Source organism: Vulpes lagopus, chromosome 10 (genome assembly GCF_018345385.1).
Source record: "Vulpes lagopus strain Blue_001 chromosome 10, ASM1834538v1, whole genome shotgun sequence".
NCBI lineage: Eukaryota > Metazoa > Chordata > Mammalia > Carnivora > Canidae > Vulpes > Vulpes lagopus.
In genome coordinates, this window is record NC_054833.1 from 94,082,890 (window position 1) to 94,110,613 (window position 27,724).

Here is a 27,724-nt window from a genome sequence, read left to right on the forward strand (position 1 = left end):
AAAAGTAAGTTTCTAAATGCACTCCTTACATCCAGAAGTTGAGCTGGAATCAGGGTTCCTGGAAGCAAGAACGGTTGATGGTGAGAAGGCAGCTTGCACCCCTCAGGTGCAGAAGTTGAGCTGGAATTGGGGTTCCTGGAAGCAAGGATGGTAGACGGTGAGAAGGCAAGGATGGTAGATGCTGAGAAGGCAGCTTGCACCCTCAGGTGCAGAAGCTGAGCTGGGGTCGAGGTTCCTGGAAGCAAGGACGGTAGACAGGGAGAAGGCGGCTTGCCCCCCTCAGGGCCAGAAGCTGAGCTGGAATCCGGGTTCCTGAAAGTAAGGACGCTAGACGGGGAGAAGAAGGCAGCTTGCACCCTCAGGTGCAGAAGCTGAGCTGGGATCGGGGTTCCTGGAAGTAAGGACGGTAGACGGGGAGAAGGCGGCTTGCACCCCTCGGGTACAGAAGCTGAGCTGGGGTCGGGGTTCCTGGAAGCAAGGACGGTAGACGGGAGAAGGCGACCTGCCCCCTCAGGTGCAGAAGCTGAGCTGGGGTCGGGGTTCCTGGAAGCAAGGACGGTAGACGGGAGAAGGCGGCTTGCACCCCTCGGGTACAGAAGCTGAGCTGGGGTCGGGGTTCCTGGAAGCAAGGACGGTAGACGGGAGAAGGCGGCCTGCAGGCGGTGAGTCTGGGGGACCCCTCGGCTGTGACTACTGCTTTGGCTACTCTGACAATCAGCCAGTACTTACCAGCTGAACAACAAACACTAAGCACCTACCTTCCAGCCCTGCGAAAACTGCCCCGAATAGGATAGGAAAGCCAAAGAAATACACAGCACGAGTCTAACCTTCGAAGCCCCGAGGATGTAGCACCGGGAAGGAATCGCGGTCCGCCCCAGGAGTCCTCGGCCCCGCGCGCTTCCCTTTCCCCCACGTGCCTTCTGGCTCAGTGGTTTGCACTCCTGCTCCCCCAGTTCCCCATTTCCGAGCTCTGGCTCCGCACATGGCCGAGCCACACCCCGAGCTGGCGGGGAGACGCGGCCGCGGGCTCCGGGGCAGGTGCGCTCGCGGCGACGGCAGGAGGCGGGCGGCGGGCGGCGGGCGGCGGGCGGCGGGCGGCGCGGCTTGGCCCACGCGGCACCCCGTAGCCCCCGTCCTTTCTCCTCCAGACTCCAGGGCGGACGGACCCCTTTATTTTGGCGGCAGGAGCTTTTGACTAAGCGCTGCCTCTGACCAGGAAGTAGCAGCCTGTGAGACTCGGCTCCGCAAGGACCCTGGCTGCGCAGGCCTCTCCCGGCTCCGCGGGCGCCCCCTCCGCGGCCGGCGGCGGCGCGGCCGGAACTGCGCAAGCGCGGCGCCGCTGACCTCCGGGAGGTTCACTTCCGGGGGTCGCGCCGCCCGGCTCGCCAGGCTGGGCTCCGCGCCCTCGTGTGTGCGCCTGGCGGCCGCCTCCCTCCCACCGGCCCGGCGGGACCCCCCGAACCGAGCCGCGGGGCCCGCTCCGGCCCGGCCATGAGCGCGGCCGCATGATGCGTCCCTGCCTCGGCCTCTGCAGTCGCCGCCGCCGCAGGCCGGGAGGAGCCGCAGCGCCGGGCGACCCCGCCCGGGCCTCGGGTGAGTGCGGCGGGGCGGGCCGGGCCGGGGCGGGCTGGCCGGGGGCGGGGGCCGGGCGGGGCGGGCGGGCTGCTCTCGCCCCCGACTCCCGGCCGCGCGGGGCCCCGGGCCGCCCTGCGCCGTCGCCCCCGCCCGCCGCGCCCCTGCGACCTTCCCGGGCTCCTGGGGGCACCTCTGCCGCCCTGTGCCCGCGCCTGGCTTCCCTTCCTGGTGCCTCCCGCCCCGCCTTCGGGGATCTCGGGATCCCGCCCGAGTTGCAGACCCGGGTCTTGCCTGACCTTGGGCATGACACCCTCTCTCCGAGCCGCGGTCTCCCCTCCGGTGACTGGTAACGGGGTTGCTGTCAGGCCCGAAGGAGAGCGTGCCGGCACCCCCGTGGGCTGTAAGGGCGATTTATAGGCGCGGTTTACGAGGGGCGTTCTTGAGCATCGCCTGTGGCTCCTTCCCTTCCTCTTAAAGTTTTCTTCATTCTCGTATTCTTGGCCCATCTGCCTGGTTATTTTCACTTTCTCCGTCAGCGGTGTTAGGGTGTTTGGGGCGGGGGGGGGGGGGCGGCGGTTGTTGCCCGACAGGGCATCTGGGACAATCAGGTCAGCCTTCGGGGCAACGTCTGCACCTCTTCCTGCTGCTGTCAAGGTTCATCTCTCCCGAGGAGTCATTGCTGCTGGAACCAAGTCTCTTTGCTGCGATGGACAAACTTTATTAGCTCATAAACAGCCAGTTTATGGGGCGCCTGGGTGGCTCAGTGGGTTAAGTGTCTGCCTTGGCTCAGCTCAGGTCATGCCCCCCGGGGCCCTGGGATCCACCTGCGTTGGGCTCCCTGCTCAGCAGGGATCCTGCTTTCCCCTCTTTTCTCTGGTTGCCACTCCTGCTTGTGTGCTGTCTCTATCAAATAAATAGATAAAACCTAAACAAACAACAATGACAACAATAAAAAAGTTTATAATGGTAGTTAAATAGGAGTGTAAGAACTGTTGAGGTAGCTGCCTTGTAGCTTTCTCTACTGACCATTTGCGCAGTGAGTCTGTGAAGCCCATGTACTCACTGCACATATATATTTATTTTACTCTTCCTGTCTCAGATGGTCTAGAAATCATTATTTCTCCCCTAAACTCTTCACCGCACAGATGGTGAGTTCAATCTTTTTGGCATTATTTAACAATTTGTACTTACCTAAAAGCCCCCTTTAAAAAAAAAAGTCATCTTGTCAAAATTTGCTTGTCAGGGAGTCAGAACTTGGTTACCATGAAAGGCTCTTGGGATATTTGAAAAAAAAAAAAAAAGTGGGATGGAATGAAGTATTAAATTGCATTGCTTAAACATTCTGGAAAATTAGAAGAGTTTGAGTTATTGAAGTTATTTGGGTTGTGTAATTTGGGGAGTCAGACTGGTGGGTTCACGTTGATTTTTTGAGTTGAGAAAGGGTGGAGAACAAGACTATATGAAAGGTAGTTTCCTAAAGAATTCTTTAAACGACCGTGGGAACTTTTTATGTAGATATTTTAGCTCAAAGCAAAGGGGATAAAGCGTGTGAAGTATTCTGCTATTAATGGCTCAGATCCTGCCTCAGATTACAGCTGTGCTAATCAGTCCGCTGGAAAAGCAGAAATCCTCTTCTAGAAAGGACAAGCATTAGTATGAACAGAATGGCTCTCTCAGCGAGAGGGTGTACTAAAAGGAACTTCATGTAAGAACAGTTTTGATTCAGGCAGAAGTACGGAGTAGGCTGGTACATGCCTACTGAAACTGTTACCTGCTCGCTTGGGCCTCTTTAGTGGTATAAGTAATACAGTTTTCGGTAATTAGAAAAATGGAACTAGAAATAAGTTTACATGTGAACTTAATGTTTGGGATGAATTGAGAAGTAGTTTTCCTGATGATTTGAGAGCTGCCATGCTCCACTCCATGTTGGGCATCCTACAAGATAGTTTTCTTAAAGCAGCTTTTTGGGATTGTTTCTTAAAAATAAAGTTTAATTTTTGTATTTAATATTTAACTATTTTATGAACAATAGAGCTTATTTTGTATAAAAAGAAGCCAAACACTAGAGCAGAATATAAAGTCTAAACACTTATCTCACTCCCTTTTGGCCCCAAAGCCAGGGTCCAGGGTCCATATTGACAACTTGCTGTGTGACCCTTCAGGGGTAACATCTGAGAAGTGTTTAGACCAGCGTGACAGCTCCCTAGAGGGAACAATCATGCAGGACTACTCTCACTTCTGTCATCAGCTGCAATTTTCAGGGTTCTCAAAACCACCCTGAGGTTTGATTATTATTTAGAAGGTCACAGAACTGACTGACTGCTGTTCTGCTCACAGTTGTGGTTTATTACAGGTAAAGGATAAAGATTAAAATCAGCCAAGTGAAGAGGCTTCTAACACAGAGTCTGAGGAAGGAGCGAAAGTGAAGCTTCTGTTGACCTCTCTCTGTGGATTCATAACGTTACATTCCTAACATTGATAGGGCACAATGCACATGGCGTGTGGCTAACCAGGTTAACTCATCTGAGCCTCGGTGTTCAGAGTCGTTCCTGGGGTTCTGTTTTGGAAGTGTAATTGATTCATTGATTGATTGTGGTGATACTGTGTGACCCAAAGCCACACTCTGAGTCACATTGTTGCTCTTTCTGGTGTGGCCAGCTCCCACCCTGAATCAGATTGTCAGCCAAGGCCAAAGGTCAAACTTCCTTTTGAGCAAGGCTATATTTTTTATTGCACACGTCCTTCCTTCTTTCATGGTCCCTTTCTACTTCAAAAATACACTCCTTTGTTTTACCCCTGACGAATGACTACCTTCTAGAACATGGAGGCCACGGAGGCCAATGGGAGAGTTCTCTCAACCTTGAGTCTTTTCTAACTAAAATTCTCTCTCAGTATCAATCAGTCTTTTTCTTTCCTCTGCTTCTGAGGAAGAGGGAATCCCATCTTCCCGTGAACTCTGTGTCTTCTTTGCCCTGCCCTGCCCAGCGTTTAGGCATTTCCTCTCACTTTTGCCTCTCTGATTATTTCTTCCCATTCACTAACTTCTTTGCTTCTGTCTACAAACATGTTCTTGTCTTGCTAATCATTGCTCACAGTACTGCTACTGGGTGGTTTAGTCTGTTAAGTGTCTGACTCGGTTTTGGCTCAGGTCATGATATCAGGGTCTTGGGATTCAGCCCTACATCAGCCTCTGAGCTCTGGGGGAGTCTGCTCAAGATTCTCACTCCCTTTCCCTCTTCACCTCCTTTAACTCGTGTTCTCTCTCTCTCTCTCAAATCTTTTTTTTTTTTTTTTTTTTAGAGGATTTCATTTATTTATTCATGAGAGACACACAGAGAGAGGTAGAGACATAGGCAGAGGGACAAGCAGGTTCCCTGCGGGGAGCCTGATGTGGAACTCAATCCCAGGACCCTGGGATCACAACCTGAGCCAAAGACAGATGCTCAACCACTGAGCTATCCAAGGTGCCCCAAATAAAAACCTTTTTCTTTTTTTTAAAAAAGGACCCAATTGTCTCATAAAATCCGGACCCATATGGGCCCAAGATAATGCTATGTATTGGTATAGCATCTTACAGTTTTTAAGACACTTATGTTTTCCTACAGTGGCTTCTACGTAGTGGGGGCTTGGTAAGTGCTTGATAATGAATAATTTGGGCAGAGGGTGAGAGTCATCTATGTGGAGTGGAAGAGCAGGAGCCTAGCACCAAGAGGTGAAAGGGCATGGCGAGGGGATCAGCATGAGCACCGTGTGGAAGAAAGTGCAAGCACTGAGCCCAACAAAGTAGGGGAACCAGATGCCGTGAGGCCTTGAATGCCACGGACAGGGCTTATAGATTTGGGACCAGACTGCCTTTGTGACTCACACTGATTTTGGCTGTAACTCCTACGGCTACACAGAGTGTTGTTGGACCTGGATGCTTTGAGATTAGGGTTCTGCAGAGGTACCCACCAGAGATGAGGGGGCCTAAACTTGGTTGTGGGAAAGGTGAGAAGGGAAGGGGCAGAGCTCTAAGCAAGGGGTATCCTCAAGAGCATGTAGGAAGGGGTGAGGGGCTGTGTGTTTAGAGGGTAAAAGGTACTTAATCCTGGTTGCATGAGGAGTGCACTCAGCACTAGCCCCCTGGTTAGCTGGTGCTTTGGAGAGGGTGCATTTTATTTGCAGCACTTCATAAGCAGGGACCTGTCAGGATAGAGAAGATTCCATTGTCTCTCGAGACAGGCTTTTACAATATCATTTCTTTGTTGAAATGTTTTGAATTCTCAGAGTTCCATATTCCTTAATTCAATTTATTCATTACAGAATGCATTTTCTAAAACCAACTGCTCTAGGAGGCAGTGTATTTTAGTGGAAGGACATGGGGTTTGGAGTCAAGTCAGTCCTCTTCCACCCTTTATTGGCTGTGGGCTTGGGCAAGTTACTATAGCTCTAAGGTTTTATCTACTCCTCTCTAAAACAAGCTGGTACTAGCGCCTTGCTTTTAGGATAGTAGCCAGCTTCAATGTAATGATGTGTATAAAGCTCCAGGCGCCTAGGAGATGGGTAGTAATTGGCCATTCTTTTCTTTTCCCTTTATAATGTCTTACATGGTCATTAATTTGCACCTGTCAGCTCGCTATATTAGTACATGTCAGGTGTTCATAGTGTTTCAGATTGGGTTGAGTCCAATGTTATAAAAGTTCATTTCATTTTAAACAAGGAAGCCATATTTAGGAACTTCTGGAAAGAGGCTGAGATTCACCCACCTGATTGAGGTTCAGCTATTCCCTGGGACAGGACACCTAGAGAGATTTGGAACTGTGGTGTTCTTTTTACTTCTGGATTTAGAATTCCTCAGGGTTCATATACCTTCTTGGGGTTTTTAAAAGAGCTGCTTCGTTTGACTTTCAGAATTAGGCTGTAGCTCTAGTACAGGAATAATGGTGAGCGTGCATCTGGCATATGGGTGAGTGTGCCCTTGAGACCACCTCATCAAGCCTGCACACTCAGGGTGACACCCCCAAAATGGAGACTCCCCCAGAAAACCTTTGAAAGTGAGTTTTTCTTCCCCTTCTCCCTCTCTCCCCTTATCCTTTCCATATTTCTCCCCAATTGCTTTTCCCCAAGGCTCCCAGACTTCTGACTTCACCTCCCGTGCCAGATCCCACTCAATCCCTGTCATGTTCCTGTGGGCTTTCTCAGGCACACTCCCCAATTCTTGCATTCATTCCACAGATGGGTGTGGAGTGTCCTGGGAGTATGCCGGGACATTGCAGGGAACACTGTGTGGAGGTGATGAGACAGTAAGGAGATAGCCAGTGAGGTGGGGAGGGTAAGAAGTGAGGTCAACACACTCTGGGTTGGGTAGGGCCTCCACAGGGAGGCCTTTGGATTTTATTCCAACTGCAGAGGCACTCAGTGGCTTTAAGTGGTGGTTTTAAGTAAGGGGAGAATGTGACCTATTATCTGTGAAAACTTACTCAAGGCTGAATGGGGGTGGATTATGAGGTGAGGGAAGCAGTGAGAGCAGAAACCAAGTCAGATTGGGGTTGGTTTTGGAGGTAGCACTCACAGAACTTGCTGAAGGGTTCAATGTGGGAAGGTGGGGAAAGAATTCAATGAAGGGTGACTCCTGTGTTTTGACCCTAACAACTAGTTGGAGGTGCCCCATGGAGCTGTGAAGGTTGTAAGGGTTTGGTGGGCAGAGGGGGTTGTTGAGCCAGCTGGATATACTCAGTGACACATGGTTAGTTTGGGAACTTCCTGGATATATGTGTTTTTAGCAGCCTCCATGGACCTGAGAACCTATAAAATCATTGAGAGAGAGAGCATGTAGATAAAGGGGAAACCCAGGGCTGAGCCTGGCCACTGCCAACACATAAGTGTTTACAAAGAGGAGGACCCAGTAAGAGACCAAAGTGTGGCCAGTGGGAAAGAAGGAAGACCTAGCACTGCTCCCCCCATTCATGAGATCGACTCCTTTCCGAGTCACATGGCCCCTCGTGCATACGTTCCTCCTTTCACCATCCTTTGATCTGCAGCGTCCAAGGCCTGTTCTAGAGGTTCTATATCTTAGTGTGGAAAACTTTTCTATAAACCTTAAGTTTACCATTCACAGTATGGGTAATGTGCCAGCATGTTATTGAGACTTGGATTTAATTTAATATTCTGTTGGTTTTTTTCTTGAAAGGTTAATATTCTGTTCTGTAGATGTAATAATTAGAGAAGATAGTGGTTTCATATGGCATACATTATTGGTAGGATTTGAAAGCACAAGCTAAATCTTTCATGACTGCAAATTGATGGAAAGAACATTTGAGAACATAATTGCCATAAATACACTGTAGCAGATATCTGAATGCTCCATTCTTCCAGCAAGTTCAGCTAGGACTCCACTGTCTGCAGTCTTCCCATTGGGGCACTCACTTAGCCTGGAGCCTGAAAGTTGATGCCCCTGGGCAGGCGTGCCAGACCTTCTCCTTCCCTCCCCTTCCAGGTCAAGGCCTGTCTGTTCTGTCACATGCACAGTCTTACCTGTTACCCTGAGTGGTGCCTCTTAATGCTGTTGAGTTCTTAAAGCTGCTCTGCTTTGGCTGATCTGGCTACTTTGTCACTTCCTCCACACCGGGTTCCTGGTCTCACTAGGACTTCCAGTTCCTTGGACTTTCCGGTCACCTTGGACTTTCCGGTCACCTGGCTTGTCAGGCTTCTCCCCTTCACCCTGTACTCCACCGTGAATCATTTCAGCTCAGGACTTGCTTTTGATACCCTGGTTTTCTCTCATATCATCTTGGCTACTCCCTAACCTCGTTAAGCCTTTGGGTGGCGAGCCAGGCTTCTGGATAGCAGGGCAAGCCACTCCCATCACATTGTTAGAAACTGGGGTCTGCCGTGCTGCATGGGCCTACTGCTTCCTTGGCTGTCCTCCCCGCAGCCTCCCTGCTCCAATCCCCCGTGCTTCCTGCACTTGGAATGGCCCCAACCCACTCCCTACCCCTTGCTCAGAAAACGGTGTTATGGAGTGTGGATGGTGTTATGGAGTGTGGATGGCTTTAGCTTCAGTGCGTCTCCATGGTTCAAATGTAGACCCCCCCTCTCCCACCCCACTGCTGCTTCCTCTGTCTCAGGAAGAAGGCTCATCCTCCTTCCTGCATCTGCACACTTGGACTCTCGTTCTTTAAAAACAGAAAACTGCAGTGAGCTTAAATTATCTTTGTAGTTGCAGGAAAAGTTCAAGTAAGTACAGGATTAAAAAAAAACAAAACAGGAGCAAGTGTGGCGAGGCATCTTAACTTATGTTTTCTTAGACCACTGGCTTAATTGGCTTAACTTTACATATATTCTTCATTCTCTTTCCATTACATCACTTTTGGGGCTGTCCTCAGCTTTTAAAAGCTAGCCATGGTCAGACCAAGATGAGGTATGGTGGGATTTGTGTGGAGCCCCAGGGACTCGGGAGGGGAGGGGACTTTAACCCAGTGGGTCCAGGGTGGCAAATGTGCAAACGGGGAGACCCAAGTACGGTGATCCTTGAACAACATGGGTGTGACTGTGCAGCTACTCATACTTGAATTTGTTTTAATAAATATAGTACGGTACTGTCAATGTGTTTCATCTTAAGATTTTCTTAACACTTTCATTCCTGTTGCTTACTTTGTCATGAGAATATATACAAAAATTGTATTCATTGGTGGTTTATGTTACCATAAGGCTTCAGGTGAACAGCAGGCTATTAGGAGTTAAATTTAGGGGGAGTCAAAAGTTATCCATGGATTTCCAGGTGTTTGGAAACATGTTATTCAGGATCACTGTTGAAGCATCCCATGAAATAATACATGAGAGTGGAAGCTAAGAAGCAAAATTCCCTCCACTTTTCCTTCTAGCTGCATGTGTCCAGGACTTAGGGTGTTTCTTTTCATTTTCTCACCACCTGGTCTTCCCAGCTCGTGGCCCTTGCCCAAACCTGCTAAGGAAGGTCCCTGATGAGCCTCTCCTGGCACCTGCTTTGGTGTGGCTGACTGCTCCAGCCTTCCTGCTCTCAGGCCCCTGTGGCTCCCTTGCTGGCTCTTTGGACACCTTTCAGAGCTCCAGCCCACACTTCTGTGGCCCCAGGTGTGGTCAGGTCTGTTTCAACCTTGCCTGTCCTTCTGTGCTGGAGTCTCTCCCCCAGTCTTGTGGCTCCCTTGTTCCAGGAGAAGTAGGTGGGGCTGACACACTCCGGGTCCCTTTCACTTCCCTCTCTGTGCCCCCACGAGGCCTTACCCTTGGCCCTTGCTGTGCTTTTTCTTCCTGTGACTGGTGACTGGCTGTCCATCCCCTGCAGGCCCCCACCCCTCTCTCGGCCCTGGCTGTGCCTTCTCTCTTCTGGGAGGTGGCAATGGCTTCCTAGTTGCCTGGCTTCCTCCTTCCATCCTTGGTCTCACCCGTTATTTTTTGAAACCTCTATTTACCAAAGTTCTGGTGTCTCCTATACCAAGCAGAACAATTGCGGAATTCCAGACTCCCCAGCTGGGCATTTTGAGCACTTTGTGAGTGCCCCAGTCTGCCCTTCCCCTCCAGTCCTTCCCCATCCTCCTTTGCCCTGAGCTTGAGGCCCCTTAGCCCTCCTGTTCCTGCTCCCACGTGGGCTGCCTCATACTGTTCTCTCCTCCTGTCTGTAACCTTGCCTGCTCCCAGGGCCCACCATGCTGGCTTCTTTATTGATGCTTTCTCTGGCTCCTCCAGACAGAATTAGCTGTTGTCCTCTTTCTCCCTCATTACACTTCACTCCTAATTTGGGGATAACACTTAGCACATTATTTACTGGCCTGATTCCCACCTCTGCTGGTTTGTGAGCTCCTGTGGGCTAAAGCTCCTGTCTGGGGCCTGGTATAGAGAGGATCGTGCTTGGAGGTACCCCCTCTCCTTGTTTGAATTAAGTAGATCTCTCATGGCTTGTGTTTGCTTCATATGCTGCTTCTGTGCCTGAAGCAGAGTCGCTTATTCTTGCTTTTTATAGGTCATCAGTGGGTGTATGAATAGTAAAGCCGTAATGAGTTTAAACAGCATTTTTATATAAACATGAATATCAGACTCTAGGGTAGGCATTCTTTTTTTATTGGAGTAGTGAAAATAATTGTATCTTGATTCTTTTTTTGTTGTTGTTTAATATTTTATTTTTAAGTAATCTCTACACCTAGCCTGGAGCTCAAACTCACAACCCTGAGATCACAAGTTCCATGTTGAACTGACTGAGCCAGTCAGGTGCCCCTCTTGATTCTTTTTTTAGAGTGACCGATCACCAAAAACTACTGATATCTTTGCTTATTTGTTTTCAGTTTGTATTTGCAAATCCATTTTCTGTTTACAGCCAAGGAGAAAGTGAGGGAAGAAGTTAAGAATCTTGTCTGAAGATACAGACAGAAGTAAGACACGTCACCGCCCTGAGCACCGTTTCTGAGGGGGAAGCGTCTGGCTAGCATTTGGCTTCTGTTTCACTTTTCTCACCTGGCACCTATACCTGTGCTGGTTATTATTCTTCTGTTCATTTTTTTTTTTATTGATGTGTAATTAACGTACAGTGAAATATACAATTTTAAATGTAGTGTTGATTGGGTTTTTTTTAAATAGTTCGTTGACTTTGGTTTTGACGCATATGTGTGCCAAGGGCCCTGATGGCCCTATCAGGATGTAGGGCATTTGATCACCTCAGAAAGTTACCTTGGGCTCTTCTCACTTATGCTTCATGTGCTGAAACCCCTGTCTTGATTTCTTTCAGAATAAACTACTCTTGCCTGGTTTCAGGTGCCATAGAGATGGTATCATATTTTTGTGACATATCTGTGAGATTACACATCTCATTAATTTTTTCCCTTTTTTTTTGCTGAGAAGTGTGCCCTTGTATGAGTATGCCATAGTTTATTTGTGCATGTCCTGGCAGTGGATGCTTGGGTTGTCTCTAGTTTGGGAGTATTGTGAATAAAGTTACTGTGGACAGTTTTTTACATGTTTGGTGTTTTTATTAATTTCTTCTGGGTAGATACGTACAAGTGGAGTTGTTGACTCATAGGGTAGGTATTCAACTTTGAGAAGGTGCCAGGCCACTTTTCAAAGTGGTTGCTGTATTGGTTACTTTTTAAAATGTATAAAAGTAATTGGGATTTGGTCTCGTTGTAGAGATTCTTCTATAAACCTGAGGTCTGTGATGAGCAGTCTTGTATTTTACAAAGCCAGTTTTATTTTAAAACATTGTTAAACATAAGCTTATTTGGAAACAGTTCAAAATATTATTAGGTATTTAAAGCTGTTGGCTATTGCATAGATATTCCATGAACAAAGTTACTATATGTAAATACTGTGTTTAAAAAGTCACCTCTGGGAGCACCTGGGTGGTTCAGTCAGGTAATCTGGGAGCCTCCCTCTCCTTCTGCCCCTCCTCCTGCTCCTGCACTCGCCTGCTCTCTTTCTCTCAAATAAATAAAACCTTAAAAAAAAAAAAAAAAGCCACCTCTATTAGTTTCAGGCAGCTTGGGAGTCATGTCCATGTTTGTTCCTCTGAAGTTCAGAAGCTCAGAGCTGGAAGGTGCTAGGGAACACTGGCTCTCGGGTGATGGTGGAAGGGTGGTTATGGGGTCTGTGCTAGGGGAGAAGCAGCTCCTGGTGAATCTTGTCGCAGATGGTGGGCAGAGGAGGTGTCAAAGCTGGCCCCTGCGGAAGCACAGCAAACTTGAGACCGGACAGTGAGCAGCCTCCGCTCTGCTCTGGAGAGTCCGGCTGGTGGCAGAGCCTAGGGCAAGCTCCCTGGCGACCCCCTGACCCCGGCCCTCTTCCCTTCTCCCATACCAGCCTCCTGCTGCCCTCGTCAAGGGTCTTGGTTTCAGAACATAGACACTAACAAAGGGTTTGCCTTAACAGAGAAAGAATCTGTTGGAAAGCAGCAGCGTAAAGACAGAGTGGACAGAAACGTGGAGCCAGTGGCCAGGAGGGAAGCGAGACTCAGCAGGAAGGCCTGCTGCTGAGATGCTGGGCCAGCTGGTTTTATCTTGGGCTCTCTCCCAAGGTCTCTCTCTTTGTCACTTAATTCTTATGGGAAAGTTCCTCACTCTCTCATCTAATCCTGTATTTTTCTGAAATTTTAAAATTCTGTCATTTTAATTTTTAAGTAACTAGGAAGTTCTTAGAATGTTCCTCTTTTGTTGCACAGATAGGATGTCTTATTTCTTAAGGTTTCACTCTGCATTTTGCCTGTTCTGAATTCCTTTTTCCCCTTTCTGGGGCTCTGTCTCTCATGAGACCTCACTTAGCTTTCTTCCAAAAGTCTGACCTATATGTCCGTCAGAGCATTCTACTGTATACCTTGGACACACACAATGGTGCATGTCAGTTGTATTTCAGTGAGACTAGACATCAATGGACAGCTTAAGAAAACTCATGAAAAGATTTGTGCTGAAAATAAAGACTAGTTATTTGGGAGGTCCCCACCCCCCATCTTAGGCCTTTTCTCTTCAGGCCAGATAAGTGCTTCTGGAGAGGCCACATTTGGTCACTCACCTGCCAGTGAACGGGAGCCAGCAGGGAAGTGAGAACTGGGACTTTCTTCCTTCAGTATATGGCCTCCCTCAGGTGTCTGCTGACCTTTCTGTGACTTGCTCCCTCCCATAGCTGGCGAAGGTGCCCCGTCCAGCACCTCTCACCTCTCCTGTTTTCTCTGGAAGTCTTGCTGTGGCTGCTAAAACACTTGTTGACTTTTGAAATACAGGCTAGTCTGGTTTGGTGTGGATGGTCCCTGGGGAATCTTTCCAAGAGATTTTGGCTTCTAGACTTGTATTTAATGCCAGGGCTCAGATAGCAGGAGGGTGAAATGAACAGATGTAAAGTATATTACTTCATTTTCAGGATTGGCAATAATTTCATAGTTTACTCGTCATGAAAACACGGAGTGATGATTTCCTTCCTAGTTAAGGGTAGTTCTGAATAACAACTTCCCATGTAAAATGTTATGTTGGTTATATATCTCCCCAAATTAATCCTATCCTACGAAATGTTACATACTTTTGTCACAAAATAAGTCACTTTTCTAATTGGATCTTGTTATCTTTCAGATCCTGTCACATAGGACACTATGCACCTTAAGATCCTGAAGAAAAGGCGCAAGATGTTCAAGTAATGTTTAGAGATCGTTTGTGAGGTAAGGGAGTGACTCTGTGGAGGTGCCTCGTCACCGCTTCCTTTCTGCCTCGGACACCAACTATGTTCCTTGAAAGGGCAGCATGGGAGATACAGAAGGTCAGTCTTCTTACCTGCTGACCTTGATTTGCTCACTACCTGTCCTGAAGGTAGACGTGCCTCTGGTAGGGGATTCCGTGAAGTTATAAGTTATCAGCAGGTAGTAGAAGATTAGGTGAGTGCCGAGTGACAGTGGACAGACAGATGGTCGTCCCCCTAAGTCATGAAGCTCTCCTGTGCCGCTTGCCATGTTCTGGGAAACAGGGCTTTCTCAAACGTGAGCATAAACTAAGCTTAGGTTTGGGAGTGTAGATGGAATCCCATTAAACCAGCCATTAAAGTCAGAATGTGCCGACATGCCATCTGCTTGCCTGTGGGTTGCTGTGTGGTGCCTCTGGATTTCCTCTCAGAAGTGGTGTTGGGGGGCAGCCCCGGTGGCACAGCGGTTTAGCGCCGCCTGCAGCCCGGGGTGTGATCCTGGAGACCCAGAATCGAGTCCCACGTCAGGCTCCATGCATGGAGCCTGCTTCTCCCTCTGCTTGTGTCTCTGCCTCTCTCTTTCTATGTGTCTCTCATGAATAAATAAATAAAATCTTTTAAAAAAAAAAAGAAAGAAACGGTGCTGGGGAGAAGGGGCTCGACGGCAGTGCGCACTGAGTGTGCAGACGCACTCTTACCCCAGCGACTGCTACCCTTAGTAGCACATTGCAAGCGCCCATGCCGCCTGCTCATTCGCAAACTGGTTCTCTGTGAAGGGGCTGCAGCTTCACTTCCTCCCCGCCCTTCCTGCCATGTTCGCGAGATACGCACGGTGACTCAGCAGAATGCCCGGGGTGGACTCCAGACAGCTGAACTTAGCCACCGTACCCTGCTGTGTTCATTGATTATGTTTCTGAAAATAAAGGGACTTTCAGGTATCAGATTATTTTCCCTGTGCCTTCTGGTGGATTTTATAAATTTGGCTGTCACGCACACAAACATTATGCATCGACATCCTCGTCAGCTGGTCTGGGAATCTCCTACCATGCCCAGGGTTGGTGTCTTCGTGGCTTCTCTTCCCTCAGGAATAGACCTGCCATCTGCAGCCCGGTAGGGGCGGGCCACTGCAGGGCTGCACCCCGCTCTCTGGGGGAGTTCTCACCACTGTCTCCCTCAGGAAGGCTGGGCTGAACTGGTTCGGTGTTTGTTCACTGTGCGTGCTTTCTGGATGGAACTTAGACTGCATAGACATGCTCTGGCACAAAGCTAGCCTGTGGTGTCTTGTCTTACTGCTCAGCAAGCAGGCGCCCACTCGTCAGGGGCACTGTCCCACTTGAGTAGCCATAAAGCAAAACGAATTCTGATTGAGGGATTCTTCAGCTTACGTGCTCGATGATGTGTAGTTAGGATTCACTGAAACTCTCCTGTGGAAATCACCAGGAAACGACTTGAACCTGAGAAGGGGACCAGCTTCTTGGTGTTGGGTCTGCCTGATGATAAACACACACTTGCTGGGGCCCAGCAGTGTGCACATACCAACAGGGATGGGGGTGGGGGGACAGAAGACCAGAGCCTCCTTGTGAGTCAGGAGTTGAGACACGGAGGACTCTCTTGAGGTACAAGGGGGTCTGTACACGGCAGGCAGCACTGATGAGCAGGGCCTGGGAGTTCCAGGGAAGGAAGAGACTTCCAGTCACTGTCTCGGCCCCTGACAGGATGGGGCTGGGCCGACAGTGTGGGCAGAACCAGTGTCCACCGTCCTCTTCAGGGAGTCGTGTCTGGTGTTCGAAAGATTCCTCAGAGGAAGAAAAACCTTTCAGGATGGCTGGCTGGGGAGGGAGGAAGTTCAGGCGTTAGGGGGCACGTAGGGTTTCCGTGGCAGGGAGGACAATGGCGCGGTGGCAGTGCTGGCCGAGGAGGCAGCAGGTGCGGCCAGATGGCTGGCTGTGACCTGTCTGTGTGGCTTTTCTCTTTTCTCTTCTTCTGTTTCACTTAAAAAACCTTCAGGCTATTTTTGTCAGACCTAAGAGCAGGGTTCCATTACTGACAGCGGGGAAACTATTTCAGGTGTCTCCTGGTGAATATCTGTGCATCGAGGGGGAATTCTGCGGTGGTTTGGCCATGTGACCTCTGTCAGCAGGCTCGCGCGCCATTGTTGTCATCACTGCTCCGCTGGTGTGTGAGGGAAAAGAAGCTGCGCCCAGGCCACAGAGACAGTGTGGTGGCAGGCTGGTGGCAGCCCCAGGGCGCTTGTCTAAGCTCTGGTGCCGAGGAACCACCCGGGCCATTTGATCAATGCTGTTGGTGTTCCTCTGTCCCTGGTATGAACCCCTGAAAGCCAGGTGAACGGACCCCTCTCTATGTGTTTATCACGAGTATCCAGCTACTTTAAGGTCGCACGCTGGTGACAGAAGGGCATGCATGAAAGCAGCAGTCAAAACCGGTCCAGGAAGAGTTTCTTGTGAGTTCCTTCAGTCCCCGAGTGCTCTAGATATCGGATGCTGTAGGAAATATGGGAAAGGTCTCGCAAGGAGGCCTGAACGAATGGATTAGCAAGTGAAGAAAACTTCTGAGAGGTGAAAGCAGAGAGAACGGCATTCCAGAAACCGTGCAGAGTCCAGGGCAAGCGCATCACAAGCCTCGGCCCTGGCCTTGGCGCTATAGCCTGGGCACGGGGGGTGAGGGGGGGGACACGGGCAGGTTCTTGGAGCTCTGGGTCCACGTGCCAGCGGAGGATGGTGTGGGGCTTGGGGGGCGGGGCTCTGCACACATGTGGCAGCGCAGGCTTGGTGGTGAGGATGGCAACCTGTATCTGACCTGTTCCTTCCACTGCTTTGCTCCTCTGTGGCTGGCTCTAGGTGGCAGCATGCATGTGTCTAGGTATCACCCACACGGTGGGGCTGGTTGTGTTCTAGGCTGTCAACTAGACACCAAGGTGGAAGATTTTAAAGTTCTGATCTAATTGATGTATTCTTTTCTGCTGTGTGTTTAGACAGTCTTCATGGGACAGCCAAGCGCAGAGGAACTCATCATATTTTAGGTGGCACATGAGCAAGCGTGTGTGACCCCCCGAGCCTCATCAGCTCTGTCCATTTCCTCTCTAGGGTGTGCCGAGGAAATCATGCCGTCATCAGGACACCGGCTGCGGGATGTCGAACATCATCCTCTCCTGGCTGAAAATGACAGTTACGACTCTTCGTCCTCCTCGTCCTCGGAGGCTGACATGGCAGATAGGGTCTGGTTCATCCGCGATGGCTGCGGCATGATCTGCGCTGTCATGACGTGGCTCCTGGTCGTCTATGCGGACTTTGTGGTGACGTTCGTCATGCTGCTGCCTTCCAAAGACTTCTGGTACTCTGTGGTCAACGGAGTCCTTTTTAACTGCCTGGCGGTGCTGGCCCTATCGTCCCACCTGAGAACCATGCTCACCGACCCTGTGAGTACTCACTCTTGCCCTGTATCCCCTCTTGTGTGGCACCATAGACTCTGGCGAAGGGCCTCCTGCTCCTTATTAATTCCTGGGTACAGGCTTGGGGCATTTTTCATGTCTTTTTTTTTTTAAGTTTATTTATTTATTTAAAGTAATTTCTATGCCCAATATGCAGCTCAAACTCTGACCCCAAGATTGAATCATTGCTCCATTGACTGAGCCAGCCAAGCAGCCCACATTTTTCACTTTTTTTTTTTTTTTTAAGATTTATTTATTTATGAGAGAGAAAGCGCACACACGCGGACCCATGCACACACGGTGGGCGGGTGGGGGGAGAAGCAGAGGGAGAAAGTCTCAAGCAGACTCCCTGCTGAGTGTGAAGCCTGAGCAGGGCTCAGTCTCATGACCCTAAGCTCAGGAGCTGACCCAAACCAAGAGTCAGACGTGTAACTGACTGAGCCAGCCAGGTGCCCCGCATTTTTCACATCTTAACTGGAGAATAAACATCGCTCAAACACAAATGATGTCACAGTGCAGGAACGGAAAAGGGGTGGTTTGTGCAAATGGAAAGAGTGTAACTAGATTTCTAAAATCCCTCCTGGTTTAAATACTGTGTTTCTTTAAAGAACAGACTGAGGGCTAAGAGATCTGGGTTCTAGATTTCACCACTCAGCTAATCTTTTCAGTTGTCTTTTGACTGTTAACAACTACTTTAACTTTTTTGGGTTAAATCTTAGATATTATCTCTAAGTTCTTTCGGTTTACAGTTATCTAATTGTTCTGTATCAGCTAAAGTCTGAGGCCAATACCTCCTTCTAGCTGCTAGAGGGTCAAGGTCCGGCTGGTGCAGCAGCAGAGGAAGAGCTCCCTGATGACTGTACTGGCTCCAGCAGGGGTGGGTTGGGACTGTACTGCAGAGGGCAGGCTCCACGCACAGGAAAAGAGCTGACTCAGGTGTGTTGTCGACAAAACAGAGGCCGTGTATTGGGCTCCTTTGGGGAGCAGTTTCCCTGAGAATAACAAGGGCCCAGACCAAACACAGTGAACTGCCCTAGGTCCCTGATGTCTTGAAGGCCACTGGATTTAGAACCTCTATGTTGGGTTTAAGGTTCTTTATCTGAGGTTCTTTATTCGAGACCTCCTGTGGGTAGGTGAAGTGGTGCAGACCCTTACAGCTCAACCAGGATTCCCTTCCAGATCCAGATTGCAGATTCCAGGCTTGCCCCAGAGCCTGGAGGAGATGCCGAGGGCTGCTGAGTGGGTGGGCAGCCGCCCGCCCAGGGGAGAGGTTCCCACTGTCCGAGCCATGGGACAAGCATGCACTGCCAGGTGCTAGTCGTCCCTGTGGAGTGTCATTTGAAGAAAGCTTCTTTCCACAGCACTAAAACGGTGGTCTATAAAATGTGGTTTATATGCACATTTATTTGACTTTTGCTGAGTTCATATCCCAGGGGCTTTTCCTACACTGTTCACCCTGTCCCTTGCCTGGTGGGGGTCTTGGGCAGAGGACAGTATTGTAGACCCGGCCGGTGGGCAGCTGGGAGCAGCACTGTGGGACAGGTCTGCCTGTCAGATGCAAGGTCTGCCCCCTGGCTTTGGAGCCTTGCTGCACAAAGATTGTGGAATCTCTGACCATAGCCCAATCGGATCTCCCCTCAAAGACTCTTCAGGGGCTTTCTCCCCATTTCCTTTTATGCAGCAGAGCCTCCCCCTGGGAGTGAAACCCTTCTCCTAACCCCTGCAGTTCAACTCCTATCCCAGCCCCCCTCCTCCTGCGAGGAAAGGTCTCAGCATTTAGAGGAAGCCCCAAGAGGTGATGGGGAGAAGGTACGTGCATGGCACTGCACCTGTCCTTCTGGGCACATTCATTCTCCTTGCTGGGTCACTAAAGAGAATGCTGGACAAAATGTCAGGAGGGAGGGAGTTCCAAGGTGGAGGAGGAGTTTGGGGTCTTGGATATCAGTGTTTGAATTCAAATATAATTGATACACCACGAACTTATGTTTTTAAAGTGTACAGTTACGTGGATTTTATGTATTCAGGGTTGTGTATCCTCCACCACTGTCAATTTTAGGACATTTTCATCAGCTGGGAAGGAAGCCCTGCACCCCTTAGCCATCACTGCCCAGTCCCCTCTTCCCCCAGCCCTTGACAACCGCCATCCCACCTTCTGTCTATGGATGTTTCTGTTCTGGATAGTTCGTCTACATGGAATCATATCAGATGGGGCTTTTTATATCTGGTTTCTTAAACTCAGCATGAGGTTTTCAGGGTTCATCCATGTTGTAGCACTTATCAGAACTTTGTTCCTTTTCATGGCAAAATGATGTTCCATTGTACGGATATGCCACATTTTGTTTATAGGTTTTTGTTATCCGTGGATGGATATTTGGGTTGCTTCCACTTTATGGCTGTTACAGATAATGCTGCCATGAACATTCATGTGTAAGTGCTTTTTGTAGGTGTATGTGTCATTTCCCTTGGGTAGATACTTAGGAGTGGAATTGCTGGATTACGTGGTAACTCTGTTTAACTGTTGGAAGAACTTCCAAACTATTTTCCATGGCAGAAAATATGTTCCCACTAGCAGCATGTGAGGGATATAACTTGTCCACATCCTCATGCCATTGTTCATCTTTCAGACAATTGCAACTCTGATGGGCATGAAGTGGTACCTCACTGTGGTTTTGATTTGCGTTTCCCTAATGACTAATGATGTTGAACATCTTTTCATGAGCTTATTGGCCATTTGTGTGTCTTCTTTGGAGAATTGTCCCATTTCAGTCCCTTGTCCATTTGATGTCAGTGTTTCAGCTGTGCCACATATTAGGACTACTGGCAAGCTACAAACACCACTGGAGTCAGTGTAAATAAAACTGTGGAGCCCGAGGAGCACAAGGGCAAGAATGCACTCGGCCCCTGACAGACTGTGAGATTGGGCTGTGGAGGTTGTTGTCAGGGCAGACCAATGGAAGAGGAGGACTGGCTCCTGGAGTTTCCTCTGTCCTTCAGGTGTCCATCTCTCCCTGCCCGCAGTAAGGAAGAGTGGCCCCACAGGACAGATCTAATTGGAACCATTAAGTGCCAAATCCACATTTCTGAAGGAGCGAGTACAGATGTTGGGCTGTCCTGCTTTCTAGAAGGTTATTGTAGCTGATCACATTTTTTTTACGGTGGAAGAAGAGAACATTTGTGTCTCATAAAAATTAAGGTGCAAGGAGTTTTGAAATCTGGTCCGTTTCCTCCTGTTATGGAAACACGTAACATTGAACTCCCACCAGGAGTGTATACAACATTACAGGACTTATAAAACCATTATATCTTTAAGACTCCTGGATCAAAAAAAAAAAAAAAAGACTCCTGGATCAGTGGAGGAAGAAACTTGATTAAAGACTTCAAATGTAGTATGTAAATTAAGTAAAATGCTTTACCTAACATTCTGGTTTAAATTTTCAAAGCCCAAACATTTTAAACCCTTAACTTTTCAAGGAGATGACTGGAGTGTTAGGAAACGCTAGGATCTTGAGCGGAACAGCTTCGCCATGCTAGGATGGTGGAGGGAAGTACACTGTGGTGGCGGGGTGGGCTGGAAGCAGCCCCTCCTGTCCTCACGTCGCTGGGTGCCTGGTGGAGGCCTGGCCTCCTGCTGGTTCACGGGGCTTTAGGTCTGATTTGCCAGGGGCCTTGGAGACTCCTCAGTCTCCAGGCCCAGCACACTTGCTGCTGAGCTTTGCCGGGCATGGATATTGGCCCTCAACCAACAGGTTCAGATCTCTGGCCCTCATGCCAGCCTGGGCATCTGGGCTTTGAGGAGTCCTTCGCTGTCCCCACCACTGTTCGTTCCCACCTTGGGTCTCCTCAGGCTTGCATGCCCTTTGCAGCTCTGGGCTGCTCTTCCCCATGTGCATTTCTGTTCGAAGCGCAGGCTCCATGGTGTTAGCCAACGGGAGAGGAGACCTTATTCCCACGTTATCATGTTTAGAAACTCCACTCTACTGGGTCATCTTTCCCAGTGCATCCCGCCATGACTCCTGGAGTCACATCCCACAGATGTGTTCACTGAGTAGTTCCACTGCCCAAAGAACAAGGCCCTCCTTGCCTGCTGTGCAGGCCTTGCCTGCCCCTGGCTTCTGCACGGACGGCTCTCTGAACGACTCCTGCCATCAGTGGGCGTTACCTGAACACATATTTCTTCACCTGGGCCAGCATGGAGGGCACCAACAAATGCACTGTTGCCACCCCTGACACTGCTACTCCCGGGGTCGCCCCACCACCCAACCGTATCATGTCAGGGGCTCAGGGCCATGCTGTCCAGGTATGTGTGCACGAGTGCTCTTGATGAGGACAGCAGACGAAGATGTATAGCACAACTTTGCAAACATGAGATAAAGTCCTTCATGTTATCATTTGGTTCAGTGTTGATCTTCTGTAGCTGATAGGAAAGCTATGTGGCCCACATTTATCACAAAGCCCTGCCCTAGAATGGGGTGACAGGGGAGTGGTATCCACAGAACACATTGGCACCCTGCAGGGACAATCAGCTGCCCTTGAGTTGGAGTGGCTCGACAAACAAACCTCGCCTGTGGTGTGTCCTGCATGAAGCTAGAAAGAACTCAGGTGACTTGCCAGTTTATGAAAGATAAAAATGTATTTTGAGTTCGTTTGAATACATGTGCTATTTTTCATGGAAAGTAAAACTTCTAATCCTGCTCGAGTTAGATATTTGTTTTTCATTTTTGGTTTTTAAGTAGGGTCCATGCCCAGCATAGAACCCAGTGTGGGGCTTGAACTAATGACACCGAGATCAAGCCCTGAGCTGAGATGAAGAGACAGACACTTCACTAGCTGAGCCACCCAGGCACTCCTTTTTTTCATATTAATGTACTTTAAGTGGCAGCAACAGCATTACAAGTTATTTTATGGTGTATAAAATCTAAGATTGATCCTGGTTTATTGATTTTTTTTTTTTTTTTAATCTTTCTTTCCAACCAACACACATTCTTACTAAACTGCAGGGGGCGGTACCCAAAGGGAATGCTACTAAAGAGTACATGGAGAGTTTGCAGCTGAAGCCTGGAGAAGTCATCTACAAGTGCCCAAAGTGCTGCTGTATCAAGCCTGAGCGTGCCCACCACTGCAGGTACACAGCCCCCTCCCTAGAGCAGCCTGGTGCCCCCCACTGTAGGTACACAGTTCCCTCCCTAGGGCAGCCTGGTGCCCCCCACTTAGGTACACAGTTCCCTCCCTAGGGCAGTCTGGTGCCCCCCCACTGTAGGTACACAGTCCCCTCCCTAGAGGAGCCCTGTTGCCCCCCGCTGCAGGTATACAGTTTCCTCCGTAGGGCAGCCTAGTGCCCCCCATTCCAGGTACACAGCCGCCTCCCTAGGGCAGCCTGGTGCCCACCGCTGCAGGTACACAGCCCCCTCCCTAGGATAGGAACCCCTTCTTGAGGCCTCTTGCCAGCACTGAATTCTGTGTATGGATGTGTGACTTGGGGTTGTGTATTTCATAGCATCGAATACTAAAAAACAAGTTTCTCCTTTGCAGTATTTGCAAAAGATGTATTCGGAAAATGGATCATCACTGCCCGTGGGTGAACAATTGTGTAGGAGAAAAGAATCAGAGATTTTTTGTGCTCTTCACTGTGAGTAAAAGTAGTTGTATGGTGACTTATATTGAGTTTTAAATTCTTTAACTATAAAATGCCTGGAGCAAGTGAATTTATTCTAGCATCAGAACTCTCTCTCTCTCCAACCTTTTCTCTGAGATTGAAATTATTATTCTGTGCGGTCCTTGGCAGGAAGCAAGAAATGTATGTTGCTTATGTGACTATTTGAGGTGTTTTATGCATCTCGTTCTCCCTCAGATACTTTGAGTCACAGTTGCTAATAGGGTCTTGTTGAAATGTGTTAGGACTCCCTTCCCTGCTGCGTTTTCTGTGAGATTGTGCTCCTTAGTGTAGGATGGTCTCGAGTGGCAGCTGTCAGCTGTCCTGATGGATTCCTCCCCCCAGTAATTTGCTGATAAATGAAATGGTAAAGTAAACATGTGAACGTGGCCTTTGCTCCTAGAAATATGCGATTGCTCCCCAATTGCTGACAGCTTCTCTCTTGTTCCAGATGTACATAGCTCTGTCCTCAGTCCATGCTCTGATCCTCTGTGGACTCCAGTTCGTTTCCTGTGTCCGAGGGCAGTGGACTGGTGAGTCACATTGTGTGTCCCCTTCCCACAAATTCATGCTGGGATGAATGGGAAGGATGGGAAGAGCTGAATGAACCGATTTTCCAGTCAATTCCTAAATCCCTTTAGTGAAGAATATGGGTTTCAGGTCCACTGTTTGGCTAGTGTGTCGAAGCCACATATACGTACCCCTTCCTTCATCACGTAACAGTTCCTGCTAAGCAGTTCCTCAGAGTTCAGGACTACCTGGAAGTTCGTCTCCTTCCACCAAACATCACATTTGTCTTCTGGTTAGCTAGCTGGGAATTGTTCAGTGTGGTCCTTGTGTTACTGGATTGGAGTGAACCGTGGCAGGTGCAGTGTGGTGGGCCCCAGCTGCTCCTCCCGGGACAGGACTGGGGATGGGCCAGACGTACCTCCCAGGGTCCTGTGGGCAGTGGCCGAGCAAGGGGGATGTCCTCTCCTAGCTTCCCTTGAAGGCCAGTGCATGGTTCAACACACAGGTACAGCTTTCACAGAAACCTCAGGTGCTATGGAAACTGCTGACCAAGAGATGGGGGAGTGGATTTGCACCCGGGTGGGGTGACTGCCTCCACCCCACGGTGAACAATGAATGTGTTCATTGTTCATTTACAAGCCAGCACAAGTACGCTGAGGCTGGCTCCAGGGCTGGTACCACGAGGATTCTTCTGAGCTGAATGCCGCACCATCCTGTGCTTTGTCCTGCTCTGGTGCCCACTCACAGCCTGCGTTCTCTTGTTCGCAGAATGCAGTGACTTCTCCCCTCCCGTGACTGTAATCCTGTTGATCTTCCTGTGCCTTGAGAGCCTTCTGTTTTTCACTTTCACTGCAGTTATGTTTGGCACTCAGATCCACTCCATATGCAACGATGAAACGGTACGCTTCCTTCTCTGGTGCACTTGCTTAACTTTTGGCTTCAGTAAGTGGGTGGTCCTGGGGCCCCCATAGGCGTGGGTATATTAACTCAGGAGATTGATAGGGCAGTCTTGGTTAGGTCTCGGAGGGTTCTCTCTGTTTGTCATTCCTATCTTTATGCGAGATGCAGATTCAGGGATCACTTTGATATGAGAGTCAATAGATCCAGGCAGATAAAGCCAGGCAAATTCCCCAGTTTCTGGGAGACCCAGCCCCACCAGAGCAGCTAGGTGAGGTGCAGCAAATGGATTGCCTTCATGCCTTTGAACTATAGGTCTAGAATTGTGCACCTGATAAATACTTGTAACAAATGAACAAAAGGGTGAGGGCCTGACCCAGAGGACTGGCTCCTTCCTGCCATTCCTGGGGCTGCCTGGGCTGTGTGCTGCTAGCTGCTGGCTGCAGCCTGCATCCTGCATGTCCTCGGGGGGCCTTGGGGCTGGCACAGCAAGGAGAGTCTGCTTTGCTGACCACTGAGGGCCCACATGTCACCTGAGCATCTGGCTGTCAAATGAAACCGGATTCCCAACTTTGGTGGTGGTACCTCCAGTATGATCCTGAGGCCTAACCTGCGTGTGTTGGGGGTTCTAACTGGGGCTGCTGCCCATATGCGTTCCTTTCTGCTTCCAGGAGATCGAGAGGCTGAAGAGTGAGAAGCCAACGTGGGAGCGGAGGCTGCGATGGGAGGGGATGCGGTCTGTCTTTGGGGGGCCCCCCTCACTCCTCTGGATGAACCCTTTTGTTGGCTTCCGGTTTGGGCAGCTGCAGACCAGACCCAAGAAAGGAGGCCCAGAGTTTTCTGTCTGAGGCCTCCTCATGCCGGGACTTGTCAACAGACTTTAAGTTATTTATTTTGGGTCTGAAAGGGTATCAGCAGCTCACCTGTGACCAATAGGGCAGACGGAACATATACAGACCAGTTGCTTGCAGCAAGCAGAGTTTTATATATTTATAGTCACAGATTGCAGATTTTCCAAACCAGTGACAGGATGATGCTCTGGCCAGTTTTCGCCTGTACAACTAACGAGAGGTATGTGGCCACATAAAGAAGCCAAATGTCATTATCTTCCTGCACAGTTAAGATTTTTGTTAAGGACACTTTGCATTTTCTAAAGTTGTGTGGGATATTACATGGGTTATTAAAATCCTGTGTACTAAGCTGCTTTTTTTCAATCATGAAGAAAAAGAAAAATCCAGTGAATAAGAATTGTCCAGCCAATGGTTTCAGGGCGTTCCTGTTGACCCTGGGGTTCATTAGTACACTCCCTTGATCAAGAAGAGGCGTTTACATAGAAAAACATTTTGGTCTCAATTAGCTCTGACACTTTGCACTGAATTTGCAAAAGGTCTGTGCACTGAACAGTGAAGGTGGCTTTAGGTACACTCCTACTGCCCTGGAAGAGGCGTGCTTTGACCCTTTCAGCAAGTCTGCGTGTGTGTGTGTGTGTCTCTGTGTGTATGTCTATGCGTGTATGTGTGCGTGCGTGTGCGTGTGTGTGTGTGTGTGCGCGCTTAGGCAGTGTTTAGGTGACGTAACAGGTGATAGTTGCGTGTAGCCAACGAGCTGTTTTTTAGAAACCAACGTTTCAGGGAAGAGGGGAGAGCTGCCATGGGACCCTCGTCCCGTGGGGTTTACTATGAATGTATTGCATTTTGGAGAATATCTTGATCCAAAGAACAATCACTCCTGTGTGGTCCTTCGTTGCCCTCCTATTATAACTTTATTTTAAAGATCTTGAGCATGTGAGGGCCTTGGAACTGGCATTTTTTTGTTCAGCCAAATCAGCACTGTAGAGACGGCACTTCAGTGAGAGAACAGCGAAGGCTCACGGTGGCCTCATACTTTGTGCAGCTTGGTGGTGGTGGTGGGTGTGGAGGGAGGGAGGGCCAGGCCACAGCCACTTGCAGAGAGAGACAGATGTCGGCCTCTGGGCATCGCTGAGAACGTGAGGGGACCCCAAGGCAGAGCCCCTGGACTCTGAGCCTTACTCACTTGCAGAGAGTATTCAGGATGGCAACAGCTTTATTTTTTGTATCCTTTATGTTTGTTTCTCTCCCCACGTCACAAGTGATAAAACAAGATGTCCGGTGCAGAGCTTAAAATGATCTCAGAAAGCAAACAGCTCCCCTCCTGGGGACTCGCCTTAAACTTTCCCGGCCCCTACCTGTTCTGTGGAACTCCTGAGGAAGCGATCCGTGACAGAGTCCGAGGCTCTCCTTCCAGCCTGCCTGCGCACTGAGAAGAGTTGGTGTTTCCTTCCTGGCTTTGACGCCATTCCGTTCATCTGTGAACCATTTTGTTTCTGTTTTTAATTAATCCATATCCTGTCCTAATCAGGGCTTCTGCCACTGCTGATGCAGATCCACAGGGGGACCTACTTGAGACACAGCTGCTGCCCGGCGAGCAGAGCTGTGGGATGTCTCGGAAATGGACCGAGTCTCTGCACACACGTGTGAGCCATGGAAGGGGGGCCGTGTCACCACCAGAGGGACAGGCCCAAGGGGGGCCAGACACGACGAGTGTCCAGAGGTCGTGTTGCATACTCATTTGCACATCTGTTGTCTGGGGTGGACGTGTGTTCGGCTTCAGTGTGAGGCTTTTAATAATGTATACCTGTTTATCAATAAAAAAAAAAAAATGGTTGAAGTGGTTGAACCCTGTGAGACTTAGCAAGTGTGTGCAAATCAAGCGTCCTTGACTTTTGCCTCTTTGGCGTCACGTTTACGGGAAATAAAGTCACCACTGACCGGCCCCAAACAGTGGGGTAAGTGGCCCAGGTCCTCAGGGACCATCAGCATGCTTTGGGTGGTTGGCTCTTGCCTGCCTGTCAGCACCAGGTCTGGCTACCGCCGCCCCTCCTGCCCTGTGGACGTAGCCCTGAGATGCTCCAGTATCTTAGTGGTGCTGGCCACTGAGCGCTGCCTTCTCGGACCATCTCCCACGTTTATATCTACTCGAAGTCGGTGTGTGTTGTCCAACTTTATTCAAAGCATTCCTGTAATTTTTTTAAGTGCACTTTGAAATAAAAAGTTTATAAAAATCTCTCTTGGACCTAGAGTCTCAGGCACCCACCACTTCATTCAGCAACTCTAATATTTGTGCTTGAAGGAGCCACAGGTCTGTGAAGAGGGTGACTGTGCCAGTGCCCCCACGGCCAAGCCAGGGGGACGAGCAGCTCCGGGCACACCCACATGGATTCCACACACTGTTCCCCGAGGCGCCTGCTGGCATTTCAGACGTGCCAGAGCACAAAGATCCTGGAACCCGGAGATGCAGCCCTGAGTCTGGCTGCCAGGCCAGCGGCAGCCCTCCGGCTTGTGTTTGTGCAGGATTTTGCTGCCATATTCCCTATATTCCTCCTACTGGGGTGTTAGGGTAGATTCCTTACATAGAAGTATGACATTTGTGTTGAAATGGATAATGAAAGTCTTACCCAGATA

The 27,724-nt window shown here is 49.5% G+C and overlaps 1 protein-coding gene across 1 annotated transcript; it reads left to right on the forward strand.

Moving 5' to 3' along the window:
• The first annotated feature begins 1,338 nt into the window (after nucleotides 1-1,338).
• Nucleotides 1,339-26,926, forward strand: ZDHHC7 (zinc finger DHHC-type palmitoyltransferase 7). The gene is made up of 8 exons (XM_041770373.1): nucleotides 1,339-1,593; nucleotides 13,635-13,720; nucleotides 16,842-17,173; nucleotides 22,183-22,307; nucleotides 22,715-22,811; nucleotides 23,287-23,368; nucleotides 24,114-24,244; nucleotides 24,914-26,926. The coding sequence occupies exons 3-8, from the start codon at nucleotides 16,859-16,861 to the stop codon at nucleotides 25,088-25,090; spliced, it is 927 nt and encodes a 308-aa protein (XP_041626307.1). The 5' UTR covers nucleotides 1,339-1,593; nucleotides 13,635-13,720; nucleotides 16,842-16,858; the 3' UTR covers nucleotides 25,091-26,926.
• The last annotated feature ends 798 nt before the right edge of the window (nucleotides 26,927-27,724 follow it).